General features: G+C 38.5%; 1 protein-coding gene across 5 annotated transcripts in view; it reads left to right on the top strand.

Moving 5' to 3' along the window:
* NPAS3 (neuronal PAS domain protein 3) overlaps window positions 1–26,215 on the top strand; it is a gene marked incomplete at both ends in the record, with an annotated part of 788,541 nt that extends 762,326 nt beyond the window's left edge. For all 5 annotated transcript variants that reach the window (XM_081337596.1, XM_081337595.1, XM_081337594.1 and 2 more), the window contains 4 exons: window positions 7,632–7,738; window positions 21,384–21,531; window positions 23,662–23,777; window positions 24,906–26,215. In XM_081337596.1, coding sequence (XP_081193722.1) covers window positions 7,632–7,738; window positions 21,384–21,531; window positions 23,662–23,777; window positions 24,906–26,215 — 1,681 coding nt within the window. The remainder of the gene's footprint in view (window positions 1–7,631; window positions 7,739–21,383; window positions 21,532–23,661; window positions 23,778–24,905) is intronic.
* Between the last annotated feature and the right edge of the window lie 841 nt (window positions 26,216–27,056).

The raw sequence follows: 27,056 nt of genomic DNA, 5'->3' as shown, positions 1-27,056 counted from the left end.
GCTTACCTAGAAAACTATTACTTAATCAAAAACAAAAGGAAAAAAATGTATGCAATAGTGGTTCCTCTTTTAGATCCTTTGAGACATCTACCTCAGAAAAATGCACAAAAACACACACATACAAAATTGATTTCTTTATACTACACTTGAAAAATGTACAACTTCCTCATCTACTTAACATCAAGTATTATTATTAAACCATATTATAATAGCTAGTCTGGATGAATGCAATTATAATCAATACTTGGAAAGATTAAATTGGCATCTTAAAATTTAGTCTGATTTGGTGAAAACAAAAACAGATATCCATAGTCATAATTATAGTACACATTTTCCTTAATTCCTATCATCAGTTCTTCTAGATATCCTAACACAGCAGTGATATCCATTATTTTGCCTGCTGATGAACAGTATTTTGCCTACACTTGTTTGGGGAGAAGCAGTTTCCTAAAAGCATTATTTGGCATTTTTCCCCACTGAAACAATTTTCAATAGGAAAGAAATTGGGGAAAAAACCAGCATCTTTTGTACTTGATTGGCAGACCCCTGAAATCTATCCTTGGAACCTCGATTTAGAAACCACAGGTTAAAAAACTCTAGTATATACAAAGACTCTACCTTATACACACTAACCTCAAATACTGCAGAGAATAGATGTAGTGTCCGGTCTGGTCGGCGAGTGAACACGCGGAGGCGAGCTGGTCTTAACTGTTTATTCAGGTACACGTGGCCGAACTGGCCTTACCTGCCCGGTCGCCTGTATATGTATGCCAGGCGTTCCCGGCGCTGGCCAACCCGCAGGTTCCAATCTCCCGCGCTCGCCCCGGCCACCCAACCCAGTGTCCAGGGATTCCCGCCGTGCGGTTGGGCCAATCAGGTGGCCGGACAGGTGTATACCTAACACCCCTTTCCCCCCAATTGGATCCGCTATTGTCTTATGTAGTCTTTGAGATATGCTGGGGGCCTGTGTGCCCTGGTGGGGTATCTCCCCGTGGACCTGGCTGGTTCAGCCCCCCTCTCCTGAGTCTGATTCCTCCCCTGATCCTGCCCCGCTGGTGGTAAGGACCCTGCGTGTTCCCCTTGCCCATTGTCTGTGTTTGGCTCTGGTGTCCCTGGCTCGCTAATGACGTCCCTGGGTCCCTCCATCTCAGGTGCCCTGGTCGTAACCCTGGTGTTGGCCTGTTGTGGGGCGATTGGGAGTGTGAATGTTTCTCTGTGTGTGTTGTTTGGTGGCTGCTGGGCCTGGTTATGTGTGGTGATTTCTGGGGCCCTCTTCCTCAGTTGGTCAATGTGTCTCCTGACCTGTCGTTCCCCTTCCCCCTCAATGATGTATGAGAGTGGGCCCAGCTTGTCCGCCACCACTCCCGGTATCCACTTGTCCCCTTGGCTATAGTTCCTGGCCCACACTAAGTCCCCAACATTCAGAGTCCTGGCTGTGTACTCTTGTTCTATTTCTGCTGTTGCCTTGTCCGGGTGGAGTCTGTCCAGTTTGGTCGTGAGTTTCTTGCCCCACCTCATTTCTGCTGGACTTTTCCCCGTTGCAGTGCACGGAGTGGTGTGCTGGGCCAGCAGGAACTGTGCCAGTCTATGAGGCCAATCACCGGTGATGATCCGTCGTAGCGCGTCTTTTGTGGTCCTTACGTTCCTTTCAGCCAAGCCGTTGCTGGAGGGGTGGAAGGGGGCTGACATTGCGTGTCTAATCCAGTTGGCCTTGAGGAAGTCCTGAAATTCATTAGACGTGAATTGGGGCCCATTGTCAGACACAATCATGTCAGGTAACCCATGGGTGGCAAAGAGTCCCCTCAGGACCTGTATGGTCTTGGCTGACGTTGTGTTTTTGACAGGCACTACCTCTAACCACCGGGAATAGCTGTCAACCACTATTAGGAATGTTTTGCCCTGAAATGGCCCCGCGTAATCGATGTGTATGCGTGACCATGGGTTATGTGTGGCCTCCCACCTGTGGACTGGTGCATGGGCCTGCTCTGGCCTAGACCTCTGGCAGAGGTAACACCCCGCTACCCTTTCTTCGATGGCCTTGTCTAGTCCTGGCCACCATAGGTGACTCCTGGCTAGGGCTTTCATGCGTACTACTCCCTGGTGTCCTTCGTGTAAGTCGCTGATAACCCTCTCCCTTAATTCCTCTGGCACTATTACCCTGTTCCCCCACAGTAGGCACCCCCGGTGTGCTGATATTTCGTCCCTTCACCTTAGGTAAGCCTGGAATTGTGGTTCCTGGCTCCCTCGATTCCACCCCCCTAGGACCCATGCTGCCACTCTGCTTAGCACCGGGTCCTTGCTGGTGGCATTGGCGATGTCTTTGGCAGTTATTGGGCATTCTGGGAGTTCCTCTATTGTTAGGATTTGGCTCGCTGGGGCTGGGTCAGTGTCTGTGTCTGGGAGGGGTAGTCTGCTTAGTGCATCTGCATGACCCATGTCCTTGCCGGGTCTGTACTGGATGGAGAATGTGTAGGCTGACAGGAATATGGACCACCTCAACATCCTTGGTGACATTATTTGTGGGGTCTGTTTGTCAGTGGTGAATAATCCTAGTAGCGGTTTGTGGTCAGTGAGTATTGTGAATTCCTTTTTTTTTATTGAAAAGTTTTACAGTACATTTTATCTTTAACAATCCCCCCCTCCCTCCACCCACCCCTACCTAACCCTCCCTATCCCTCCCTCCCATTCCCCCCTCCCCCCGACTTCCCAGAGCTAAATACAAGGTATAAAAACGAAGAACAATCATAAACATCCATATGCTAACAACAATAAACTGCTAATTCTATCGCACTCTAGCTCATATGAAATGACTACAAGCAATACTAATATTACATATAAAAAGAAAAGAAAACTTATTCAAATGCTAAATGAAACTTTTTAGTCCCATATTTGTTCTGGATATAATCAATCCACTTTTTCCACTCCATAATATAACGTTCTTGCGAATGATCTTTCAAGTAAGCCGAAATCTTTGCCATTTCCGCCAGGTCCGAAACTAGTATTGTGAATTCCCTCCCGTATAAATAATCGTGGAATTTCCTTACACCTGCCACTATTGCTAATGCCTCCCGGTCAATTTGGGCGTAGTTGCGTTCCGCCTTGGTTAGTGTCCTGGAATAATACGCTATGGGTCTTTGCTCCCCATTACTATCCCAATGACTGATCACTGCCCCTACCCCGTATGGCGAAGCATCGCATGCCAGGCAGATTGGTTTCCCTTCTATAAAGTGGGTTACTGTGGGCTTACTGGATAGTATGTCTTTAAGTGTTTGGAAACTTTTCTTGTGTTGCTCCTGCCAGTGCCAGGGTGTTTTGCTGTCCAATAGCCTGTGCAGTGGTTCGGCTATGGCAGCCTTGAGTGGGATGAATGCATGATAGAAGTTTATTAGGCCTAGGAATGCTTGGAGTTCAGCCTTAATCTTGGGATCTGGGGCAGCCCTGATGGCCCTTATCTTCCCCTCTGTAGGGTGGATGCCCTGTGCATCTATCCTGTATCCCAAGAACTCTGTGGATGTTACCCCTATGGAGCACTTTCCCTTTTTTAACTTGAGCCCAGCCTTCCTAAATCTTTCTAATACCCTTTCCAGCCTTCCAGCTAATGCCCCTTCATTTTTCCCTGCAATTAACACGTCATCAAAATAGGGGCCCACCCCAGGTATACCTTTAAATGTCTTCTCCATCACTTCTTGGAAAATACCTGGGGCTGTAGCTATTCCAAATTGCAGTCTGTTGACTCGGAACGCCCCCTTGTGGGTAACTATCGTCTGAGCATCAGCCGCTTCCCTGGTGACTGTAAGTTGCAAATACGCCTGCGCCAAATCGAGTTTAGCGAAGATGGCACCGTTCTGGATGGTCGCGAGGACCTGCTTCACCGTCGGGACTGGGTAAGCATGCTGCTTTAATCCGCGGTTCAGCGTGGCTTTATAGTCCGCGTAAATTCTCACGTCCCCGTTAGGTTTAAGTGGGGTAACGATAGGCGTTTCCCAGGGCCCCCCGTCTACTGGTTCTAGCACTCCCTGGCCTACTAGTTTGTCCAGCTCATTTTCTATTTTTTGTTTGAGGGCGAATGGCACTCTCCTCGCCTTTAGTCGTATGGGCTGTACTGAGGGGTCTAGTTTAAAACTGATCGGCGGCCCTTTGTATTTTCCTAAGGTGCCATCGAATACGTCCGCGTATTTGTCGCAGACGGACTGCAGGTTATGGGTTTGGATTGCATTAATTCCCCCAACCCATATGCCTAGCGGTTCGAACCAGTTGAGGCCGACCAGGCTAGTCCTCCGGCCCTCGGTGACTAACAGCTCGAGGGGTCCTTTGAACCCCTTGAAGCTGACCTCTATTGTGACTGTCCCTTGTACTTTTATGGGTGACTTTTGGAAATCGGCTAACTGTATGTGTGTGTTTTTTATGGGGACCGGGCGACCGCTTTTGGCCTCGATGCGGGCCAGTGTCTCTCTGGAGATTATGGACACTGCCGCTCCTGAGTGTACCTCCATCTTGCATGGGGTGCCTTGTAGTCGGACCTCGATTTGGAGTTTGGGCCTAAGTATCTGGTTAACGGCCTCGACCACCCCTCGGTTACAGGTTTGTGCCTGCGGCCCAAGGGACCCTTTGCCACCATTCCGGGGGGTTACCTTACCTGTGGCCCAGGCGTCGATGTCGTTCAGGTTTTCCCGTGGTTTGCTTCTGCAGATGCTCTGACTGTGCCCGGTCTTCCCGCAGCTCCTGCACTTTGCGTTCCTGAACCGGCAACTCGTGCGGGGGTGATTGCCTCCGCAGCTCCCGCATTTCGGGTCCGAGTCCCGGTGTCTGTTCGGGCCTTCCCTAGGTGGTCTTGCTTGCTGTGGGGGTGGCCGCCTGCTCCGATCGGTGTCGTCAGCTCGCGGTGCTTTCATTGCGGTCTTTCCGAACCGTCGGGTGACTTCGTTGATGTCTGCCTCCCATGAGTAGTCCTCCACCCCACCGTCCGCAAGGCACTCTTGGTGGATGGAACTGGTCGCGCCGTTGCTATTGTGGGGGGTCGCGTTGCCCGGTGACTTCGTATGTGAGCAGTTCATCGAGAACTTCTTGCAGATTCCCCGTGGGCTTAGCTATGATTCTGTTCTGTAGCTGTTCGTCGCGTAAGCCCAGGACCACTCGATCCCGAATTCGCACCTCCAGGTTATCGTACTTACAGCGGAGTGCGGCTTCTTGCACGGCTGCCACGAATTCCGTTATCGATTCCCCGGGTTGCTGGTTACGCTTTTCGAAAATCCTCCTCCAGAATAGTTCGGATCTCTTTGGGGTGAAGTGTTCTCGAAGTTTCCCTAGAAGTTCGGTGTATCAGACGCTGGTGACCGCTGCTGGCTGGCATAGTCCCACGGCGACCTGATAGACCGGTGTCCCACTGATCGTCAGCAACGCGGCGGCTTTTTTCTGGTCGTCCGTGATGCCGTTCACCAGCATGTATCCCTCGACCTGGCCCACGTATTCCTCCCAATCCTCTGGGTGTCTGGGGTCGAATTCGTGGATTGAGCCGACTTGCACCATTCTTCCTTGCTCGTTTCGGAGTGTCGCTGTTGACGGCTCTTTGAATTTCCCGCTTCGCGTCTGCTCGTCTCGCGCTTCTCTCTGCCGCTGCTGATCCCACCTTCGTCGCCACTGTAGTGTCCAGTCTGGTCGGCGAGTGAACACGCGGAGGCGAGCTGGTCTTAACTGTTTATTCAGGTACACGTGGCCGAACTGGCCTTACCTGCCCGGTCGCCTGTATATGTATGCCAGGCGTTCCCAGCACTGGCCAACCCGCAGGCTCCAATCTCCCGCGCTCGCCCTGGCCACCCAACCCAGTGTCCAGGGATTCCCGCCGCGTGGTTGGGCCAATCAGGTGGCCGGACAGGTGTATACCTAACAATAGAAGAGTAGAATAGTAGGTCCTGCCTCTTTTCCATGATAGGAAATAAAATGGAGGTATAGTCATGAATATTGTGCAGATTGTTCCCAACTTCTTATCCTTTACATCTGTCCCTCCCCATTAGCAACACCTCCATTTTATCTTTAGTTCCAAAGTAGAAAAGTTCCATTTATCTATTCTGGAAGAAAAAAAAACTAGTGGTAGCACATTTTCTAATTTTTGTCAAGGAGTGAGAACGTGACATGTGCTTCCCTAATTTGCTGTATTTTTTAAAAAAAAATCTCATTAAGTTCTTATTATCTCAAGAGTGACTGGGGACTAGCTCCGATCACTCTGAGTATGTGAACCCTACATTTACTTTGATAACTCCAATTCATCCCCCAATATTTCCCATCTGCCATTCAAAAACAAACTTGCAAATAATTTTCTCAGAACCTGAGTAACAAAAGGTCCTCATATAGTCCCAATATATTTTGTGAGCGTTAGAACATCATTTTAAAAACATAACTAAGAGTTACATCTTCCAAACAAAAAGAACCTAATGTCTAGCTGACCAGGCTAATTCGCCCTCCCAATTTTCAGTTTGAGAGGATTTTTTAACATAGATGCCTGAGGACATTGACATCTGGACAATCAATAAGAGAAATGCACATACAGAGAGGAGCAGAGCAGAGCATAGAGCAGGAAAGGCTACTGAAAGGATTTTAAAGTATCTGCACAGAGTAAACCACAAAGTCCCAGTTAAAAGAGCTAGAAGTGAAAGCAGAGCTCCCAGCTGAATAAGACTAAAAAAGATAATACCCTCAGGCATCTGTATGTCTCAGCATTTAAATTATATTGCTTGAAATGTCAGTTTGGACACTGTGCCAGGAAACAGTTGAAGAGCCTTTTTTCATGAATATGCTCAGTAGAAGACCAATCTGCTGAAATGAAAGATGTCTCTAATCATTTTGCATAAGCATAACATGTTCTTATTTTATTGTATAACCTTGAATTATCTTGCTCTTTTAATGAGGAGCTTTGTATTTTAAGGAATTCTGTCATCTTTGCGGGTGTTGTTTAATCTGGACCTATGGACAATTTGGGATTGCATTTGTAAAACAAATGGTTTGACTTCAGCAGAGGGAGGGAGGGAGGGAGGGAGGGAGGAAAGGAAGGAAGGAAGGAAGGAAGGAAGGAAGGAAGGAAGGAAGGAAATAAATCTTGATTTGGGTTTTATTATGGACGTGTTTATTTGAGAAAAAAGAGAGCCAAACTGGCCTAAGTTTTAAGGTGCTAGAGTAGGATTACTGGCTAACTCTGGGTCAGTCATTCTCTCTCAGTTGTAGGAAGTAAACACAACCAAGTAAAAACAACAGTAAATCACTTCTGACAATGCTTCTAAAACAACTGCATTGTTCCAAAACAAATGCAACTTGTCCATGTAATCACCAGGAGTCAAGACTGACTCACCTACATGCATACACAAACATAAAAGAAAACAAATAGCAAGAATGCTACAGATGTGCTATATAGGTCTTTCTTTTTAGAATTAAATTTAGGTTTTCTTCTTAGTAGATAAAACTAAATTATGGGTTGGGGTTAATTCCAGCTTCTGAGGCAACACAACAAAACAATATAAAATTGTCACTAAAAGGATGGTTTTCAGGACAGATATACAAGTTTGGGATCAGAATGGAAAGCATGTTATTGTTGTTGTATTTTCTTCCTTTCTTGGTTTATAGGCTTTATTTTTCCTTTACAGGATTAGTGATTACATGGATCTGACCCCTGTAGATATTGTAGGGAAAAGATGTTACCACTTCATTCATGCTGAAGATGTGGAAGGGATCAGGCACAGTCATTTAGACTGTAAGTACTGTATTCTTATAAAAATTATCACCTTACTGTTAAAATGTGCAACTGAACTAATTCTTATATTCCAATCTGTGAACCTCTATATTCTCTCTGACTTTATTTGCGGATGAGTTAGTTATAACAAACATATTTTCCTCTGTCACTAAAGGCAATTGGTGAATGTTCAAATGTGAGCCGTGATAAATTCAAATGAAACTGTAACTGTGATCACACAATGCGAAGGGGTTGTTTTTGTGCATGAGAAGTTTTGAAATAAAAATTGAAGTCAGGAGAGCCATCTGTTCATGTGACAAAGCATGACATAAGTACAGTAATTAATTCTGTTGAAATGTTAAAAGTTAAAGTTAATTTTTAATAGACCCAAAACTCACTGTGGTTAGAGCAGGTCAGCAGAATAAAACAATATTTAATACTGTCCTACCTGAGAATGGAGAGGCTACAGCAAAGCTGCCCACAGTTTTGTGGTCAAAGCAGGCAAGTGAATCATGATGCAGGCCCTGCCTTTTATATACTTGCATATAGCATTGTGATGCAGAAACCAAAGGGGCAGGGTTTACACTGTGATGTCACAGTGTATGGCTGACCTTGTTTGCCAATTATAAGAGATCCAGCTATCATTAAGCAGCAAATACTTTTGCCTTGATACCCTCTGCAAGAGCTACCGTTGTTTTTACGCATGGGAAACATAATATGGGTAACATGGGTGGGGGCTGAATTTATTTATTGCCAGCCTCTTGGGGCTCAAGGGAGATCAACATATCTAACATGGACTGGAAATGGTGAATATTTAAAGCATTCTGCCGCTGCCCTCAAGTATGCCTTAGTTGTATTACCTACTTCTATTCTGGTATGCTTCTTATGGCCTTGGTGCTAATTCATTAGTGCACACAAAAATTATACTCTGTTCTAGTTATCATAACTCTAACTCTTTCATTGATCCTTCTGGAGTCAAACATTTCTTGCCTATCCATTTTCATGCAGATTCTCAGAAAGAAGCCCATCAAGATAGGGAAAGAAACAAATTATTCCTTTCCTGATTAAAAAGTCTTCTTCCACTAAGTCCACATCTTTCTACTTGAAATCTTGAAAGTTTGTTAGATAAGGCTAACTCTGCCATGAAAGCCAATTTCCTAACAAATATTAGGATCTGTTAAAAACAAGAAATACTTTAAGAAATATGAAATCATAATTCCATTAGGAAAGGCAACTTTGCCTATCAATGTAAAAATGTCTTCCTTTTAAAAACAATTCAAGTTCCTATTTTAAAAACAACTCCCAGTCACGAACTTTGTTAAATCTGTTTCAGTTTAGTTTAATCATGCACTCAGAAGCTTGTTGGTGAAAAGTTCATCCAATTCTGTCGAAGTAAAAAGAAATCATTGCTGACTGTGGGAAATAGAAAGACTTCAATAGAGCTTCTGAATTCAGCAAAATAAAAGATTTTCAGAATTGCCAAATTAGAGTCTGAATCAATCATGTGTGTATGTGCTTAAAGGATTTTAATGGAATTGAGATTTATTATTGGAACTGATAACCCCAGCTTCTGACCAGCCTAATTAACTGCTAATTATCTTAGTTAATACCTGAAATACCTTATTCACTTTTCATCAGAAACCACCTTTAATAAATAAATAAATGACCATTGGCTTTTAGCATTAGAATTTCATATAATTTTAATGCTTTGAGACCTATTAATGCTTTGAGACCTATTAACCTTGTTCGAATTAAGCTTTTTCTTGCTTTTATTTATTTTGTACATTCCACACTGAATTATTTCATAATTATGATGTTATAACTGTGAATACATCATAGTTCTTTATGATTGTTGATTACAACAAAAAACAAAAAGCAGAAAAGTTATTATAAAGCTAGAAGGAATCCAGCAATAAGACATCTTTTGTTTCCTACAAAATGTTCTTATTTAATGGGGTTTTAAGCACTAGCAGAAGAAGAATCAAACTCCTTGGCAAAGCGTTCAAAAGATGGGTCCACATCACTTTGCAGTATCCTTACATGAAATGCTATATGTTTTCCTTCTTTTCCTTCCATGTATTAAAATAAAAAAAACATAGGACTTTAAGTTTATGGGTTTCTTCCCTTGAAATTAAAGAGTAGAGTTCAACTTCAGGGGTAGAAATCTGACATCACTTTTCCAAACAGTCTGTCTACTAGCCTCTGCAGCTAGAAAGAGCAGTAGTTGAGAAGGAAATTAGGTGCCAAGGCCGAAGGTCCCGGAAGGCTCTGTGGATTTGGAGGCTCCTCTGCGACACCCCCCCCCCCAATTCAGCTCAAAGGAAATGTAAATCAGCCTTTAACATCATCTAAATTAATCCTTCCTCTTGCAAGCAATGGAAGGATTCATCTGCTTGCTCCTTATTATTCTCTCAGGCTGACATTGGCTGTGCTTCAAAATAAGGCTTTGTATTTACAGAAAAAAAGTAATCAGTAGTCATATTATCCAAAAATTCTGAAATTTGTAATGCAATACATCATAAGGTAAACAGTTTGAGGAAGAAAGATACAAATTAGTTCAGAAAGCCTATAAAATAGTTAGCTGGATAGTATCTGTCTGACTGTTAGTCTATCTATCTAATCTTTTGGTAGCATCTTCTACTAGAGGTTGTCAATAATCACTGTTATTATGTTCTTGTCCTGTTATTGCATGAAAAAAGGACATTCTATATTTGCAGAACTGCATATTTAGATTTTTCAGCCAGTATATGCATTATCTTCCAGCTCTACATTTCTCTGCATTTATCTTAAATCTTATAATTAATTGAAGCAATTTCTATTTCTCATTGCTTGTCATATGTTCCGAATATTCCAGTTTTCTTGATGGTATTTACAATTTTGCTATCTTTGTTTATTGGATGGTAAATTGTCTCATTTCCTATATATTTAAACATAATGTTTTAAATATTTTTTTTCTAAATCTGTGTTTTAAAGGCTTCTGTTTTGCTGATGGTCATATAATTTCATCGTTCATGCTATTCTGTGTAACATAACTGGCACAGCCCTAGCAGCATACAATCTGCCAACAAAGCTGAATCTTAAATCTTGAGTGTAAATAAACACACTTATTTTTTCAAAGAAGTGATAGCATAGCTTTAACAATTGCAGTATTAATTACCGCTTGATGTAAGATTTTTCTAGATAGAGTACATATTGTATGCCTATGCTATATATAGCTACCGATGATGGAACTTAAATGTTTTGCTAAGCATTTGAGGCATTTCACTAATAAAATTTGTATATTCTAGTATCACATTTACCTGTGTAAATGGTAGAACTGATTTACATTCAATTCTTCTTCCTCATATAAAAGAAGTTGTGCATTCCACTGTTGTTTCATTTCAATAATAAGAGCTCCCACTGGATAATCATAAATAAATAAATTGGGATTAACTCTGGGAAACTACTCTAGAGTAAGCTGCTTGAAGACTGGGGTCTTATCATCCACGGCATGTAAAGATTCCACTTCAACTTCCTTTTAATTCTGCACACCAATGTCAGTAAAAGAGAAAAAAGTAATAAACATATTTCTTTCCACTAATATTTGAAAACTCTATTCTAACCCTATGTTGGTATTAGATGACATTGTTGCCTTGTTTTGATTTAGCAAGTCCATTTACTACTCAAAAAATAAAAGATTGTCACATAATATAGAAGCATATATCTCCTCAATTAATTGGGAAAAAAATAGTAACATTCACTGAAGAATAATATCAAACATTTTCTGACTGGAAATCCAGGCAGGACATAGAGGAGTTAAGACCTCTAGAGAATGTCATGAATATACTTCTGGACAAATATAGGATGATATACCAGAAATTTCAAAATGGATATATATTGCTTTTGGGAACTGTCACTCGACTGTGTAGCTACAGATATAGTATGTGGTTTTTCATTTTGGAATCTTAATTGAGGTCTAAATTCATAAACCTGACACTGACAAAAAGATGCTTGTCACCCTCAGCTATTGCTCAAAAAACGTCATCCCATTTCTTCTGCACTTGATTTACAGCCATAAGAAATACAATTCCTTAAGAACAGCAGCCTGAGCAGTTTGTTTTCCATAAAGCAAAGGTCCCCGATGGCTGCATTTGGGAGCATTCTCTTATATGTTCTAATTTAGTTTCCAATAGCTGAAACAATCCAGATTTTTTTTAAAAGGCAGCTTTATTATCACTTTATTCATGCTCCTTCCCATTTTCAAAAGAATTTTGCCCTTCAATATTGAGACTTTTTTTCCTCTGCAGTCAGTTACAGATACACAATGGCTTTTGTGTACATTCATTTGAAAATTTCTATTCTGTGATTACTTTACTGGTTCAATTTGCAAGATAAGAAACCAGTCTTTTTAAGTTATACCTCTGTGTTATGTATAGATACAGACATGGACAGTCACAGATACATATACTGTATTTAAATAAATGTATATCTTTTAATAACCCTAAATTTATTATTTAAAATAGATGGAATAGCTGATCACTCTTGACAGTAAAATCTCACTTCAGATGTTTTGCTATCATAATAGGGAAAAATTACACGAAGTCAAGTAGCACACAATTAGTAAAACTGTAGGAATAAAAACAGCCTTTTGATACAGAGGAATTCTAATCCTAATCAGTCTGAAATTTCAGTGCTTTTGTAGTGCTTAATATCGTCAATCATAAAAGAAACCAAACTTATTCTAGTCAAGGTATAGTATTCTGTGTATTCTGTGAAATGCTAAAATATACAAATGAATGTCAACTGTTGTACAAGTTGATGATAATCAGCAAAGCAAAAAAGATTGTTTTGATATTATTTGAAAGTGTGTCTTCTGTTTAGATGATGTTTGAACATGCTAACTTTAAAGCCAGTCCAGCAATTGAAGAACAAATGTACATTACAATTGAAGAACAAATGTACATTGCATTGGCAAAAAAGTTAGTTGCTCTGTTCAATTAACCTGCATTTTGTTGCTAGTTGCAAAGTCGTGTCCAACCCATCGTGACCCCATGGACAATGTTCCTCCAGGCCTTCCTGTCCTCTACCATCTTCTGGAGTCCATTTAAGCTCATGCCTACTGCTTCAGTGACTCCATCCAGCTACCTCATTCTCTGTCGTCCCCTTCTTCTCTTTCCCTCAATCTTTCCCAGCATTAGGCTCTTCTCCAGTGAGTCCTTCCTTCTCATTAAGTGGCCAAAGTATTTGAGTTTCAACTTCAGCATCTGGCCTTCTAAAGAGCAGTCAGCAGATGTCGATGTTCAGTCTTGTCATCTCTTGTTTGACCAGCTTTCCTTGATTCATGGATCTTACATTCCAGGTTCCTATGGAGAAAAAATCTTTACAGCATTGGACTTTCCTTTCACCACCAGATACATCCACAGCTGAGCGTCCTTTCGGCTTTGGCCCAGTCATTTCATTGTTTCTGGTGCTACTAGTACTAGCCCTTTGCTCTTCCCCAGTAGCATATTGGATGCCTTCTGACCTAAGGGGCTCATGTTCAAGCATCATATCTTTTTTCCTTTTGGTACTGTCCATGGGGTTTTCATGGCAAAGATACTGGAGTGGGTTGCCATTTCCTTCTCCAGTGGATCACGTTTTGTCAGAACTCTCTACTATGACCTGTCCGTCTTGGGTGACCCTGCACAGCATAGCTTATAGCTTCATTGAATTACGCAAGCCCCTTCACCATGAAAAGGCAGTAATCCATGAAGGGGTAACCTGCATATCTTCAGCTCTAGCTTAGGTCTGTAATGCCAGGTGTTGTGTTACTGCAGTCTAAAATCAAAAAGCATCATGAGATGTTCCTGAAACCATTTTCAGCTCCAGACATTTTGCCATCCGAAGCAATGTCCATGTATTTCCCAAGATATGGGCAACTGCGAGACTGAGAAGTCAAAGCTTGTCTGTGAAAACTAACCTGCAGTCATACAGTCTTTGAATATAACTCTAAATAGGGACTCAACCAAAGTTGCCCTCTGACCTCCGTAGCAAAATGAGGAATTGAATTTGATACTACCATGTCCCAATTCACTATTCTACAATGTTTCCAGAATTCACAGACAGAATAATCAATAAACATAAATTAAGTCTAAACTTTACCAGTGAAAGACTTAACTAACTCAGTTAAAATAAAAAAATATTTATGTCTCATTTATGAGACAAACGTAAATTTCTAATGTCAGCCAATTTGGATATGTTTATTTAGATAGTAATAGATGTTTTAATCTGTACCATATAATTTTCATTCTTCTCTACTTAAATGAAAATTATTTAATTTCTATTATATTATATAATTTCTTAATTTTCAATATTTGTGTCTGGTAGCATGTCAAATGAGATGTTGTAAGGATTGGATTCAGTTTAATCATGCTTAGCTGATTCATTAAAATCAGGGACTTGAGGTTGAATCTAGATTTAATCTTTCTTGGATAGGTCCCATAAAAATCAATGAAATGTATTCATAATTAACTGGTGTGTCACTGTGAAAGATATGAGACTCATTGAACATGAGGAATAAAAATATTCTAGAATATTTAAAATGCATTTTATACAGAGACATGTCCTTATTTCAAATTCTCACCTAGCTTTATAGTGTGTGTGTGTAGAATTATCTTTATATATATCAGAATATCTGTCAAATAGTTGCAGCATCTGTTTGAACTTTTAAACATGTATATATAAAATCCTGGTGCCAAGTTCATTTAAGATTCATTCTGAACTCCATTAATTTCAGTATAGGATCATGATCTAAAATTATATAGCTGTATCTACAATTCTGCCTGTTCTATTCTGAATTATTTAATGCACATAGTATTGCTGAATGGAAACATGTAGCTTCTTTTTTTCTTAGATATTCCAATATTTAATTATTCTATTTGACAGCATGCTCTCAAATACCTGGTATTTATATTTTGCTACACATGTGTACATATCCTCAAAATAAAATAGAATAACAATAATAAAAACAAGACAATAACTAGAGTAAAATCACTAGTGGTAATAATAATGAATGCAGCATATGAAATGAAAAACTATAAACGTGTGTTTTTAAAATATTTATAAATAATAATAATAATAATAATAATAATAATAATAATAATAATAATAATAATAATAATAATAATAATAATAATAATTTTATTTATATACCGCCCTTCTCCCGAAGGACTCAGGGCGGTGAACAGGGCAAGCATAAAAAATACAAAAATTAAAAAGGATTAAATATATGCCCGACTAAAAACAGTAATTACAAATATTAAGATAACAATAAGAAAAACCCCACCCATCCCCCATCAGGCCAGGCCGGCTTGTTCGAATAAGAATGCTTGTTCGAATAAGAACCGATTCCATAGCTCCGGGGCGCCCACAGAGAAGGATGGTATTAAAGTTATATATATATATATATATATATATATATATATATATATATATATATATATATATATATATATATATATATATATATATATATATATATATATATATATATATATATATATATATATATATATATATATATATATATATATATATATACATATATATATATATATATATACATATATATATGTGTGTGTGTGTGTGTGTGTGTGTAAATTACTAACAAAGAATTAAGGGAGGCTAAATAGTTAACAATTGACTCATATCTCCCCTTGCAAAAAACTAACAGAGAGTGAGAGAGATCCTGTGGCTCAAAGAGGTAAAATACTGCCTAATATGCAATCAGCCCAGGTTCGAATCTCAGAAGGGTATGACTGACTGATGAAGACTAAAGAGTTAGAAATGCATCTCAGCCTCCCTTAATTCTTTGTTAGTAATTTACACAAATATATGAACTGTCCGGTGTGACTACAGCCTGTTCGATGGCCTTTGAGATAAGGCTGAAAACAGGAAATAAAGATTTGCCCCATGTTTGGGGCCTAGCAAAGTAATCTAAATAGTTAACAATTGACTATATATATATATATATATATATATATATATATATATATATATATATATATATATATATATATATATATATATATATATATATATATATATATATATATAAATCTTACCTGATTGATGCTGTGTTAATTATTAAGCAATTAAGAAAGGGATAATTTGTAAGCATAAATCACATTAAATATAAATAAATACATAAAAGTATTCTGCACATAGTTACATTAGAATATAAATTAGAAAATAATGAACTTTTATTTTTTATAATTATTTAATAAGATTTCTTTTTGAAAATGGAAATTTTAGCCATGGTACCAGATATGTATCATGTGGTCAAAGGTTTCTTGGGGAACATGCGAATTAAAATTGGTGCAAAAATAGAGATACATATTCTTCTGGATGGAATGTATGATTTTCTTCAGTGAAGTCAGGTTTATATATTTAGGTGGATAAACCAAAATCTTTAAACCAAAGATTTTGTGAGAATGGGTCAGAGGAAGAACTGTAATTCCTTTTTTCCATCCACCTACCCATCCATCCATCCATCCCTATTTATCCAATCTGTTTTTGGACAGCCAGTGAGTGTTACATGATTCATTGATAGTTTTGTGTGCATGGTTCTATTTAAATATTATGTATACTAAATAATTTTCAGCAGTTTGTAAATGTTTGTTATTTAACTTAATTGCAAAATTTGTAGTAAAAATGCCATCAAAGACACAGATAATTCTGAAAGCTGGTATTTTAAAAATGCTATCTCTGTTTCAAGCAAGTGAGGCACTTAGTGTACTCTATCTGTGATGCTATTTTCCCCATGGGTTTTGAAAATGACCTTCTTGTAAGCATCAAGGACTGTAACTTTTCAGATAAAAAATACTTGTTCTTGTTTTAAGTCAATGCCAGGTTTATTCCCCTATAGTCCACAGTTTTCAAAAGCAGAAGAAAAAGTAATCCAGAAATTTTCTTTTTTTAAAAAACACTACTGTTTCCAGAATGAAGTTACTCTGTCAGCTTGCCTTGGGCTTTAGGTGGAGAAGAAGAGATTAAAGAGTCAGTATTCCTTTTCATGTTTCCTCTGCCAGTTTTGTGAATGTAAAAAGAGAAACGATACTAACAGCTAAGTGTTCAACTGTGGTACTAAATGCAGAGCTATTTCTTTCTCTTTCTCTCTCTCTCTCCTTTTAAATTAACAGTATTTTAATATTAGGACAACCTTGGGATCACTGTGGTTCATCCATTTGTAAAATTATTCTTGTGAAAGCAGTAAATAAAATGCATACCCCTCTTTTTTCCTGGTGTAATGAGGGCTTTTGTAAACTAGTGTTTATGTGATACTTTAAATAAACTGATCTCATTTTTTTCATGTTTACTATCTGCTGAACCAAAATGCACAATATGCTCAAAGTTTCAAAGTCATTTGTAACATAGAGAAACATTATATTGTATGGAATGCTTTTTTTAAAAAAAAAGACATAATACGTTACAAGATTTTTTCATCTCCTCTTCAAACTGAATTAAATTACTTCCTTCCTATAACACACAACTTGCTGTTTAGAAGTTTTTCTTCGATTTTTAAGAATAGCTTTACCAGGGGGGGAAATATTTTTTAAAAACACAAATCTTGAAACGTGTACTGATCTATTTTATTTTACTCAAAGAATTTCATATATTTCTTTTTCTATTCCTTCTCTAAACAAAATTCAGAAATAGAATTAGATTTCCTTTTTGAAAATAGTATATAATATACAACAAACTATTGAACTAAATGTCCGATAATCGTATCCTACTACTGTGTGCTCTAACCATGGGTCAAATAATAGTAGTATTATAAAAAAAAAGATTCATCTAAAAAATCTAGTGGTTTGCTTTTAGGAACTGAAATGTATAGATAATGTAAAAGATTACTTGCAAAGAATAAGTGTTGTTGTAAATTCTATGTATTTTATTTTGGCAGAATGGGTTGGGGGTAGAATCAGATTGGTTACCCATTCTCTAAAGGATTCTTCCCCAATCTATTCACTTCCAGAAGTGTTGCACTAAACTCTCATAATTCCCAGCCAGCTTTTTTATCTTTAATTACACCACGATTATGACTTCCTGTGTTAAGTTCTTTGGATTGTGTTCACGATGCATCATACCACACTGAAAAATTGCCATTAGAGAGAGACTTCCTTTCTTAAAACTTATTTTCCATAAGTGTTAAGGTAGAGTAAAAAGCTAAAATGTTCCTTTGTTATTATACTAGCCCAGGTGAAACAAAATAATTTACAACCAGCAAATTTATTTATTTGCTTTATTTTCAGAAATACATTAGTGGAAAAAGAGATTATTAGGCCTTTAAGAGTCCTAAAAAAGAACATTTAATTCATACAGTTTTGCTATTATTGCATGAACCTTCTGCCTTCTTTAGATCTCTTACCAGTGCTTCTTAGAATTGGTTAATCCTGACAGGATGCTTATCATAATATTGCCTCTGTTCCTTTTTCTTACAACTGTAATTTTTTTTAAAGTATGGAATCAGTGATTTATAGTATAATCCTAAGTGTGCCTTAACCCAAGAAGATGACAACTGTAAATGTAAACAGTAAAAATATTAAGTTTATTGAAAGAAACACATTTCCCAATACCCCCATCTTCCATTTTTCCCCTCAGAAATGCAGGCAGTCCGCTAACCTGTCAATGGATAATAATAATAATAATGTTAAACTTTTTAATACCTTTATAAACTGAGGTATTCTAATAGAGTAAAGCTTTAAAAAAAGATTTCCATATTCCTTATTGTCAGTCTTAAGCTAATTATGAATTCAGAACTATTTGTATAAAACTGAAGTCTCAACACCATAATTGTTTGATGGAAAGTTCACTTTTTTCCACCTTCTTGCTTATCTTTGCAGTTTACCACTGAATTATATCTGAGACATGAATACACAAAAGCAAAGATCCATTTTGATTAATGCATCAATCTGATCAACTTTACCTTGTTTACAAAACACTATAACCCAAATTGCAAATGTCTGCCACTTCTACAAAAGAAAAGAAAAGAAAAGATCTGACTGAATTTTCAAAGCTTTCAGGCTTTCAGCCAATTTATTGCAAAGTCAGAACATTGTAGTCAAAATAAAATGTATACCTGTCTTTCTTTTCTATATATATTCATATGGAAAATAAGTAACCCTTATAAATAAAAACAGTATGTCGTAAATGCTGAATGCCAAAGAAGGGAAGGACAGGGCAGGAGAGAAATAAGGGAATAACACCTGAAATTTCTGAGATAAACCTGTTTTTAAACATGACAAAATCACTACCCTCAACAACCGCAAATGAGTCCAAAGAACAGCCCTTCCACAATCAGGTTAAGGGAATCTGCTTTAGGCACCAATGTGTAAAGTGGTCAGGGGAATAAGTGAAGGCCAAAAGTGGATGTTATGAGAAGAACTTTTCAAACGTTGGCCCTTGACAAGAATTGGCAGATGAGAAGGAGATAAGGCTTCAAACAAAATATTTTAGACCTCCAGTGAACACTAAATTCTGCCATACTATTTAGATGACATAGAATAGCTGCAGGCACAGACTTCCCTTGACAAAACTATTAGTTAAAAGTTAAAGAGAAGCCAGTGGTCTCCACCTTATTTTTCTTCAGCCTCAAAATGGGTGAAGCTATTAGTCTCAGTGAAGAAATATTATCAAGTAGTGTATCCTCTGAGCCCAATTATCCTGCAATTCACTTCCACCAAGAGTCCTAAGTTCATCTTGAATTTAGGTGTATCTAATTTTTAAATAAAAAAAATAGAGCTCATTTACACTTATCTTCAGCCCCAGAGCCACTTGTACCATATGCCTTGAGCTCAGGAGCTGAATGCATCTGGCTTTATACATGTTTGAGTCCAACATAAATCCTCAGGGTGGCTTTGCAGCCTGGAATCGTAGGCTGGAACGGTTGATTAACTGCCATTGGAGTTACACAGTGCGTCACAGACTCTCTGGATAAACAGAAGAGCACCTAAGGCTTTACCTGTCCCCTGAGCAAACTCTTTTTGAGCTAAGCCTAAGAACTTTTGCAGTCTTTCTGCTTGAGATGGGAATCTTGAACAGCAATGCTAGCTGTAGCAAACCTTCGCAGAGACAACAGGGAAAGCATGTAAAAAGAAAAAGAAAAAAGAAAAGAAAACACTAGCCTGCACTTTTGCATTTGAATCTGTGTTCCTTTTACAAAGAGAAGAAAAGGTTGGGATGCTAATACAGATTTAGGCTTGTGTTTTCTCAGGTGCAGTAGGCTTTAAACTTTAGATGGTATTACATATACTTGCATATCATTCTCTGAATTTGGAGGTACAGCCAAATTTTAAAGGTAAAGTCTCACTTTTAGGTTGAAAGTTTAACAGTATTAACCACAGTTTTTCCTGTCTTCAAAGTGACTTTTTTTCTTCTATTTCCCCCACCCCTTCCCAAAAAATCAAAATGTACTTCATGAAACTATTGTATATGAAGCAGTTATTAGCCATAATTAAATGGACAATATGAATTTACTACGTCTTTAGGACTCTGGCTTGTTCTGGTTTAGAGCAAGATGATTAATGCAAATACATATTACTTGAGATAACCATTTAGCAGCTAATTTAGCCAAATTTATTACAGCAGTTAGAGGTTTTTCATTTTAGCAGAAGGAGACAAGGACATGCCAAAAAGCAGAGATGTACCGTATGTGAATGCACACTGCCCTCTAGTGCACAAGATTTACAGGATGGAGAACAAATACATCCCAGAAGAAATGCAAGCTGAAATAATAAGAATACTGAACACATTGTCTATATTTCTGCCAAAGACACATTGCTTCCTTATTTCAGCATATATGCTACTGTATGAGAGTTTTAAATTAGCTAAAACTCTATTACAATATTTGGCTTGGAAATACTGGCTTGAAACAAATTTTAACATTCTTTTACGAAGCATCTTTAAGCAATATTTCACAGAACTTATACATTTTGCTTGTTCTTCCATTTCTGGTTCTATTTCAGCATTGCAAAGAACTCTTGCTTTAACATGCTTGATTCTACAACTCCCTTAGGCCACAGTTCCTTCTGCAGTTCATTGGTTGATTTATTTTGCTCTAATATTAAGCCAAGTCTCTACAGACATTCCTCCTATGACCACTGGAGATTTGGTTCATCTGAAGACTGTAAATTCTGTTTGACAAGATCAAAAGAAACAGATGTGTAAGTTCAGTAGTTGATATCACCTGCAATGAAGAGAAATGATCAAAGAACTCGGGTACCGTATCTTCCCAAACCTTTCAAATAGCCAGAGTCTCGGGGAGGTTTACTACCTAGCAGCTATGAATAAATCACATAGAAATTTAACATGTGTATGATACACACAGAGAGAGACACACACACACATACACACACGAAACATAGAGAATTGTCCACAGATTTGATGCTTCATGAGCCACAGCAAATTCTGCTTCTGATTGCTTTTCCCTTGCTTAGTTGAGCTGCCAACAGCAGATTAAAATCAAACTACAAATCAGGGCACTGCCTTCACTGCTCCCAGAAATGATTTAATTGTTCTTATAATTGTGCTTTCTCTGAAACATAGGGGACAAAATCTTTCCATCTCTTTCTACTGGTATGGTGTGCCTTAATACAGAGAAATTGTGTATAAGTGCTATGCCAATGATTTGCCTTTTGTTTCTTCCATTCAGTGCTGAACAAGGGTCAGTGTGTTACAAAATACTACCGTTGGATGCAGAAAAGTGGGGGCTATATTTGGATACAGTCTAGTGCCACTATCGCTATTAATGCCAAGAATGCAAATGAGAAGAACATCATCTGGGTTAATTACCTTCTGAGGTATATCTTTTTGCCACTTCAATTATTGGCATTTTTGTTGTGACTAAAGGAAACATATTGGAAGGATAGCATGTAAGAACAAATGCAAGGAACTCAATGTGAGTCTACTTAGAATTAATGTGTACTAATGAATAACAAAAGCATGGTCATGGGATAGATTGTCAATCTGGATTCTCTTAAATCCAGGTAAAGCTTTAGCTTAGAATTGATTCATAGCCAACCTTTGTTAGCTTGATACTGTGAACAGGGGCTTCTTTAAAAAGGTAATGTTCCTAGGAAGCCAAGCCCTTATTGTTTCAGAAGCTCTGTTGCAATTGTCAGTATGGAATTTATTTTAAAACTTTTATTTGCACTCCCCTTTGCTTTCCATGTTAGACATGTTGATTAAATGCCAGATGTTTAAGCTCTCTGAATTGTATACAGGAAAATATTAGGTGTGCTGTTCCTTGAGAAATACAGCATTAAGACCTTTCTGAACTTAGATCTTGGTGAATGCACATTGTGACCAGTGGAGAGGGATGATTCCCATTTTATCTGGGTGCTTTATGGGAAATGCCTGAATCTCATTTCTGTTATCTGAATAATGGAACCAAAAGAGCGTATTATTTTCTTATTTGAAATAAAATATATTTAAATTTAATAAATATATTTATGTAATGAAATGGAAAATATTGTGCACATATCAATCCTAAACTTATGTCCTCAGAATTCTTGTTGATTTAAATAAGTCTTATTTTTGTTAAATGGGGTTAAGACATGAGGGAACTTACAAGCAATTATTGGGGGAAAATGAGCCATGTGATTCCCTTTTTTTTCTCTCCTCTTTTCTCTTGCAAAGGCTGGGTCCTTATGTCAGGAATGAGCTCAGAAAGAATTCACATTTCCTTTATTCCCAGAGAAAGGATTGTAACCCCTCTTTTCTCTCACTGTGATTTAATTGAAGATAAAGGGGGAATCAGATATTACTTAGTGCCCCAAGCACTTGTTGGAAGAGAATTGAACATAGCAAGAGGCATTCTGCTTTTGAGCCCAATTCCTTCCTGCCATTATGATAAATGGAAATAGGAGTTGAAATCGTTTCCCAGTAATTAAAGACTAGCAAATACATAGGCCATCAGCTTGAGGAATCCATGTACATGCTACACATCTCCATAGTATTTGCAAATAACATAGGAGCATCCTTTCTCCTCTATTCTATGGATTAACCTCTGATACGCAACTTATACAGTGATTTTCCAATAAAAACGAGGGGCTTATAAAAGTAGCCTACTTGTCTACTCAGACCATACTGTACTCCTGGATATGCAATGGGTTAATTCTCTGGAAATGTTTTTTTATCTTATTACATGTTCTTGATTCATGTTTCTATGCTTGCTTGTAGAGAACTATTACTGGGCTGGCATTAATAGAAATACAGAATAACTGAGTTGGAAGGGAGCTACATAACATGACACAGTTTGCTTATAATAGTCCAGAAACTGTAAATAACAATTCTTCTGTGAATTACGCAAAATAAATGATGAGATCATCATATAATGAAGATGATAATAAACAATTCACTCATAAGTTACAAATAGCAGAAAACATATATATTTGTTGATTACTCAACCAAGAGTTATTATTTTGATAGATAATACCAGAACAAAAAAGACATATATTTTAAAGGTATTTTTAATGAAAATTTCCCAAAGCTTGAGGAACCAAGATATGTAATTACTATTGTTGTGCTTAAGTGCCACATAAAGATTATTTTTAATAGTGAAAAACCAAGATAGAAATTTTCTAAGTAAAACCCGCAAACTAAAACCTCAAAAACGATGTTACTTTTCATTACATGGCTATATTCGATTAATTTTAGCAATTTATTGTATTATGTTGTTTTTAATTACCTAGTTGCCCAGAAAGGTGTAAGGAAGGAAGGAAGGAAGGAAGGAAGGAAGGAAGGAAGGAAGGAAGGAAGGAAGGAAGGAAGGAAGGAAGGAAGGAAGGAAGGAAGGAAGGAAGGAAGGAAGGCCTTTCTGTGCTTTCTATTGTTTGAGGCATTCAAAAGAATTTTGAAAAAAGAGGGAACTATCCTATTCCAAGTTATCATGTACTGTATGTGTACATTGGCTGTTTCTTCTCTTTTAGCAATCCAGAATATAAGGACACTCCAATGGATATTGCACAACTTCCACACTTGCCGGAGAAAACCTCTGAATCCTCTGAGACCTCTGATTCTGAATCAGATTCAAAGGATAACTCAGGTATGTAAATGCTCATTTTGTATGTATTTTTTTTGCATCATAGAAGGATGAGTTGTCTTAGTTTATTTTTTAATTTATTCATACCATTACATCTAAGTTAGAAACTGTAATTATAACTTATAAGTGGAGCTTACAAATTCTCATACAAATTGGTAAGAAACACTGGGCTGGTTTGGGGCTGTTGCACTCTGGAAAAATCAAGCATATTGTTAGGAGTATTCTTACATCTATCACTCTTGCTGGATGTCCAGGTGACCCCATCGCTTCAGAGCAGCTACTGTCTTCTCAGATTCATACAGCAGCTCTGACCTTATTTGCATAGCAAGAGCCCAGCATATGTGCTCTGTTAATCTCTTGGCTGGATTATTGCAAACATTTTATGGGAGGATGTCTTTGAAGATGGTTCAGAATATTTAGTTAGTCTAAAGTCAAGCTGCAGCTAAGACTGGCAAGTAATATGATGCTAATGTTTTATCAGCTGCAGAAGCTATTCCAAGTCTTATTTGAAATGTTAGCACTGTTTGTTAAAGCCTTGGATGGCTTGGGTACAGAGTATCGCAAGGAACATCCTACTTCCTCCTATATTGAAATTAGGCAGGTGTTTACAAAGAAGGAGCCTTTTTACCTGTAATGCTTTGCTTATAAAATGCTCTTTCTATAGAGGCACATCTTGCATCCACTTAGCAATATTATTGCTTCCAGAGCAAGATCTTTTTCTTCTCTAGGCCCTTTTAATTTTAACTGTCTGCCCTATACTGGAATAATGGCTTTTATATGGATGATAACATCTTTCCGGTGCTATTCATGCATGGTATTTTACTCTTTATGTATAGTTTTTCTGATTGTACACACATTTAGCAACCTGTCCACAGAACTGTCATTACTGGAGAAATAATAACCACACAACTGTTATGTTCAGCTTGAGCAGCAGAATCTTGAACTGGAGGGAGTTAAATGACAGACAAATGCCGCTCAGCTCATACTTGGTAAAACTGTCATTTTAAACCTAAAAGAAAATGCCTTTGCCAGCAATATTGCTAGTAATAATATTTCACCAGTCTCCAGGAGTCTACGTGGGCTCTAAATCTTACATTCTTAATGATGTTTTTCACTTTTCTTTCTACTCAGAGGACAATGAGAATTCAAAGTCGGATGAAAAAGGAAACCATTCAGAAAACAGCGAAGATCCCGAATCAGATAGGAAGAAGTCTGGCAATCAGTCAGATAATGAAATGAACTGTAATGACGATGGGAACAGCTCCAGCAACCAGGACAGCAGAGACAGTGATGACAGCTTTGAGAATTCTGACTTTGAGAATCAAAAGGCCCCTGAAGATAGCTTTGGCACTCTTGGTTCTATGCAGATTAAGGTGGAGCGCTACGTGGAGAGTGAGTCAGACTTGCGGTTACAGAACTGTGAATCATTGACCTCGGACAGTGCCAAGGACTCAGACAGCGCAGGAGAAGTAAATGTCCAGTCTTCCAGCAAGCATCAAAAAAGGAAAAAGAGAAGGAAAAAGCAGAAAGGAGGCAGCGTGGCCCGGAGAAGGCTCTCAAGCACCTCAAGTCCAAATGGGCTTGACTCAACATTGGTGGATCAGCCCCAGCTGCTCTCACCGCCAAACAGTGCCTCAGTGCTCAAAATCAAAACAGAGATCTCAGAACCTATCAATTTTGATAACGATAGCAGTATTTGGAATTACCCACCCAACAGGGAAATCTCAAGGAATGAATCACCTTACAGTATGACCAAGCCCCCCAACTCAGAGCACTTCCCTTCCCCCCAAACCAGCAGTAGTTTACATGTCTCCATTCCAGACTCTGTTCTAACTCCACCAGGGACAGAAAATCCTGCCAATCGCAAGTCTCAGTTCAGCACCTCATCCAACTCCGCCTTGGCTCCTGTATCCTCTGACCCTTTGTCCCCACCTCTGTCAGCATCTCCACGGGACAAGCATCCGGGAGGCCCCAGCACTTCCAATTCATTACTGTATACAGGGGATCTGGAAGCCCTACAGAGATTGCAAGCAGGCAATGTGGTCCTCCCTTTGGTTCACAGGGTAACTGGAACCCTTGCTGCCACCAGCACGGCTGCTCAGAGGGTCTATACCACTGGCACGATCCGGTATGCCCCAGCTGAAGTTACTTTAGCCATGCAGGGCAATCTCCTCCCCAACACTCATGCTGTTAACTTTGTGGACGTTAACAGCCCCGGTTTTGGCTTAGATCCTAAAACACCAATGGAAATGCTCTACCACCATGTCCACCGACTCAATATGTCAGGACCATTTGGAAGTGCTGTGAGCGCGGCCAGCCTGACCCAAATGCCTGCAGGGAATGTGTTCACAACTGCCGAAGGACTGTTCTCAACTCTTCCGTTTCCTGTGTACAGCAACGGCATCCATGCTGCACAGACACTGGAACGGAAGGAGGATTGAGATATGACCACATACTGTGTTCAGTATTAAACTCCGAGGCATAGACTATGTTTTAATTTAGACCTTTAATCCTAGCACTTTGAATTTGAGCAGGTCAGCTTATTCTCTCCGTACGATGCTCCCCATTTCATCCCCTTTCTCTTTAACTTGACTTATTCTTTAATGGGGAAAATACTTTTAATTTGGGCCTTCAGAGAACTGAAGCATCAGTTGCCTGCCCTTTTGTCTTCTTCCAAGATGTGTATTTTTTTTCCTTTTGCATCTTTATTAAGATGCCTTTAATATGCGTATGCCTCTGCCATAGAATACTCAGTGTTGTGGTAAAGAGATTGTAAGAATAACAACCATGGGGTTTACTTTGAATTGATCTTGATATGATCAAGATTAAAAGAAACAAGCATAAAACAATGTGCCCTGTTTGACTAAGTCAAATGAAAAGGGGGTATTTGTTCCTAATTCCTTTAAAAAAATAGGGGATAGTATTTTAGAATTTTATGCAGAGTTTAATTCACTTTTTATGGTTAAGATTTTCTTACTTGCACATACAATAATTTGAGTTCTTAAAAAATTAATTTCTGGCCTGTGATTAGAATAATAAGAAGATGGACTAAATGTTAACTACAGAAACATTAACTTAATTTCTAAAACCATGGTGCTATCATTTATTAATCTGTAATGTCTTCACACAATATGCAGCTTGTGGGCTGGTTTTTTTTTTTGAAAGGAATGTCTTCTGTGCTAGTCCATAGTCAGGTGCTGCAGTTTCCTTGGTTAGTTAAGACAAAAGCCCTCATTAACATTTGCTGCAGGACTTAATTTGTTTACCTCCAAACTAACAAGC

Source organism: Vipera berus (assembly GCF_964194415.1).
Source record: "Vipera berus genome assembly, chromosome: 1".
In the NCBI taxonomy this organism is placed as follows: Eukaryota; Metazoa; Chordata; class Lepidosauria; order Squamata; family Viperidae; genus Vipera; species Vipera berus.
This window is presented reverse-complemented; position numbering and strand designations above follow the sequence as displayed.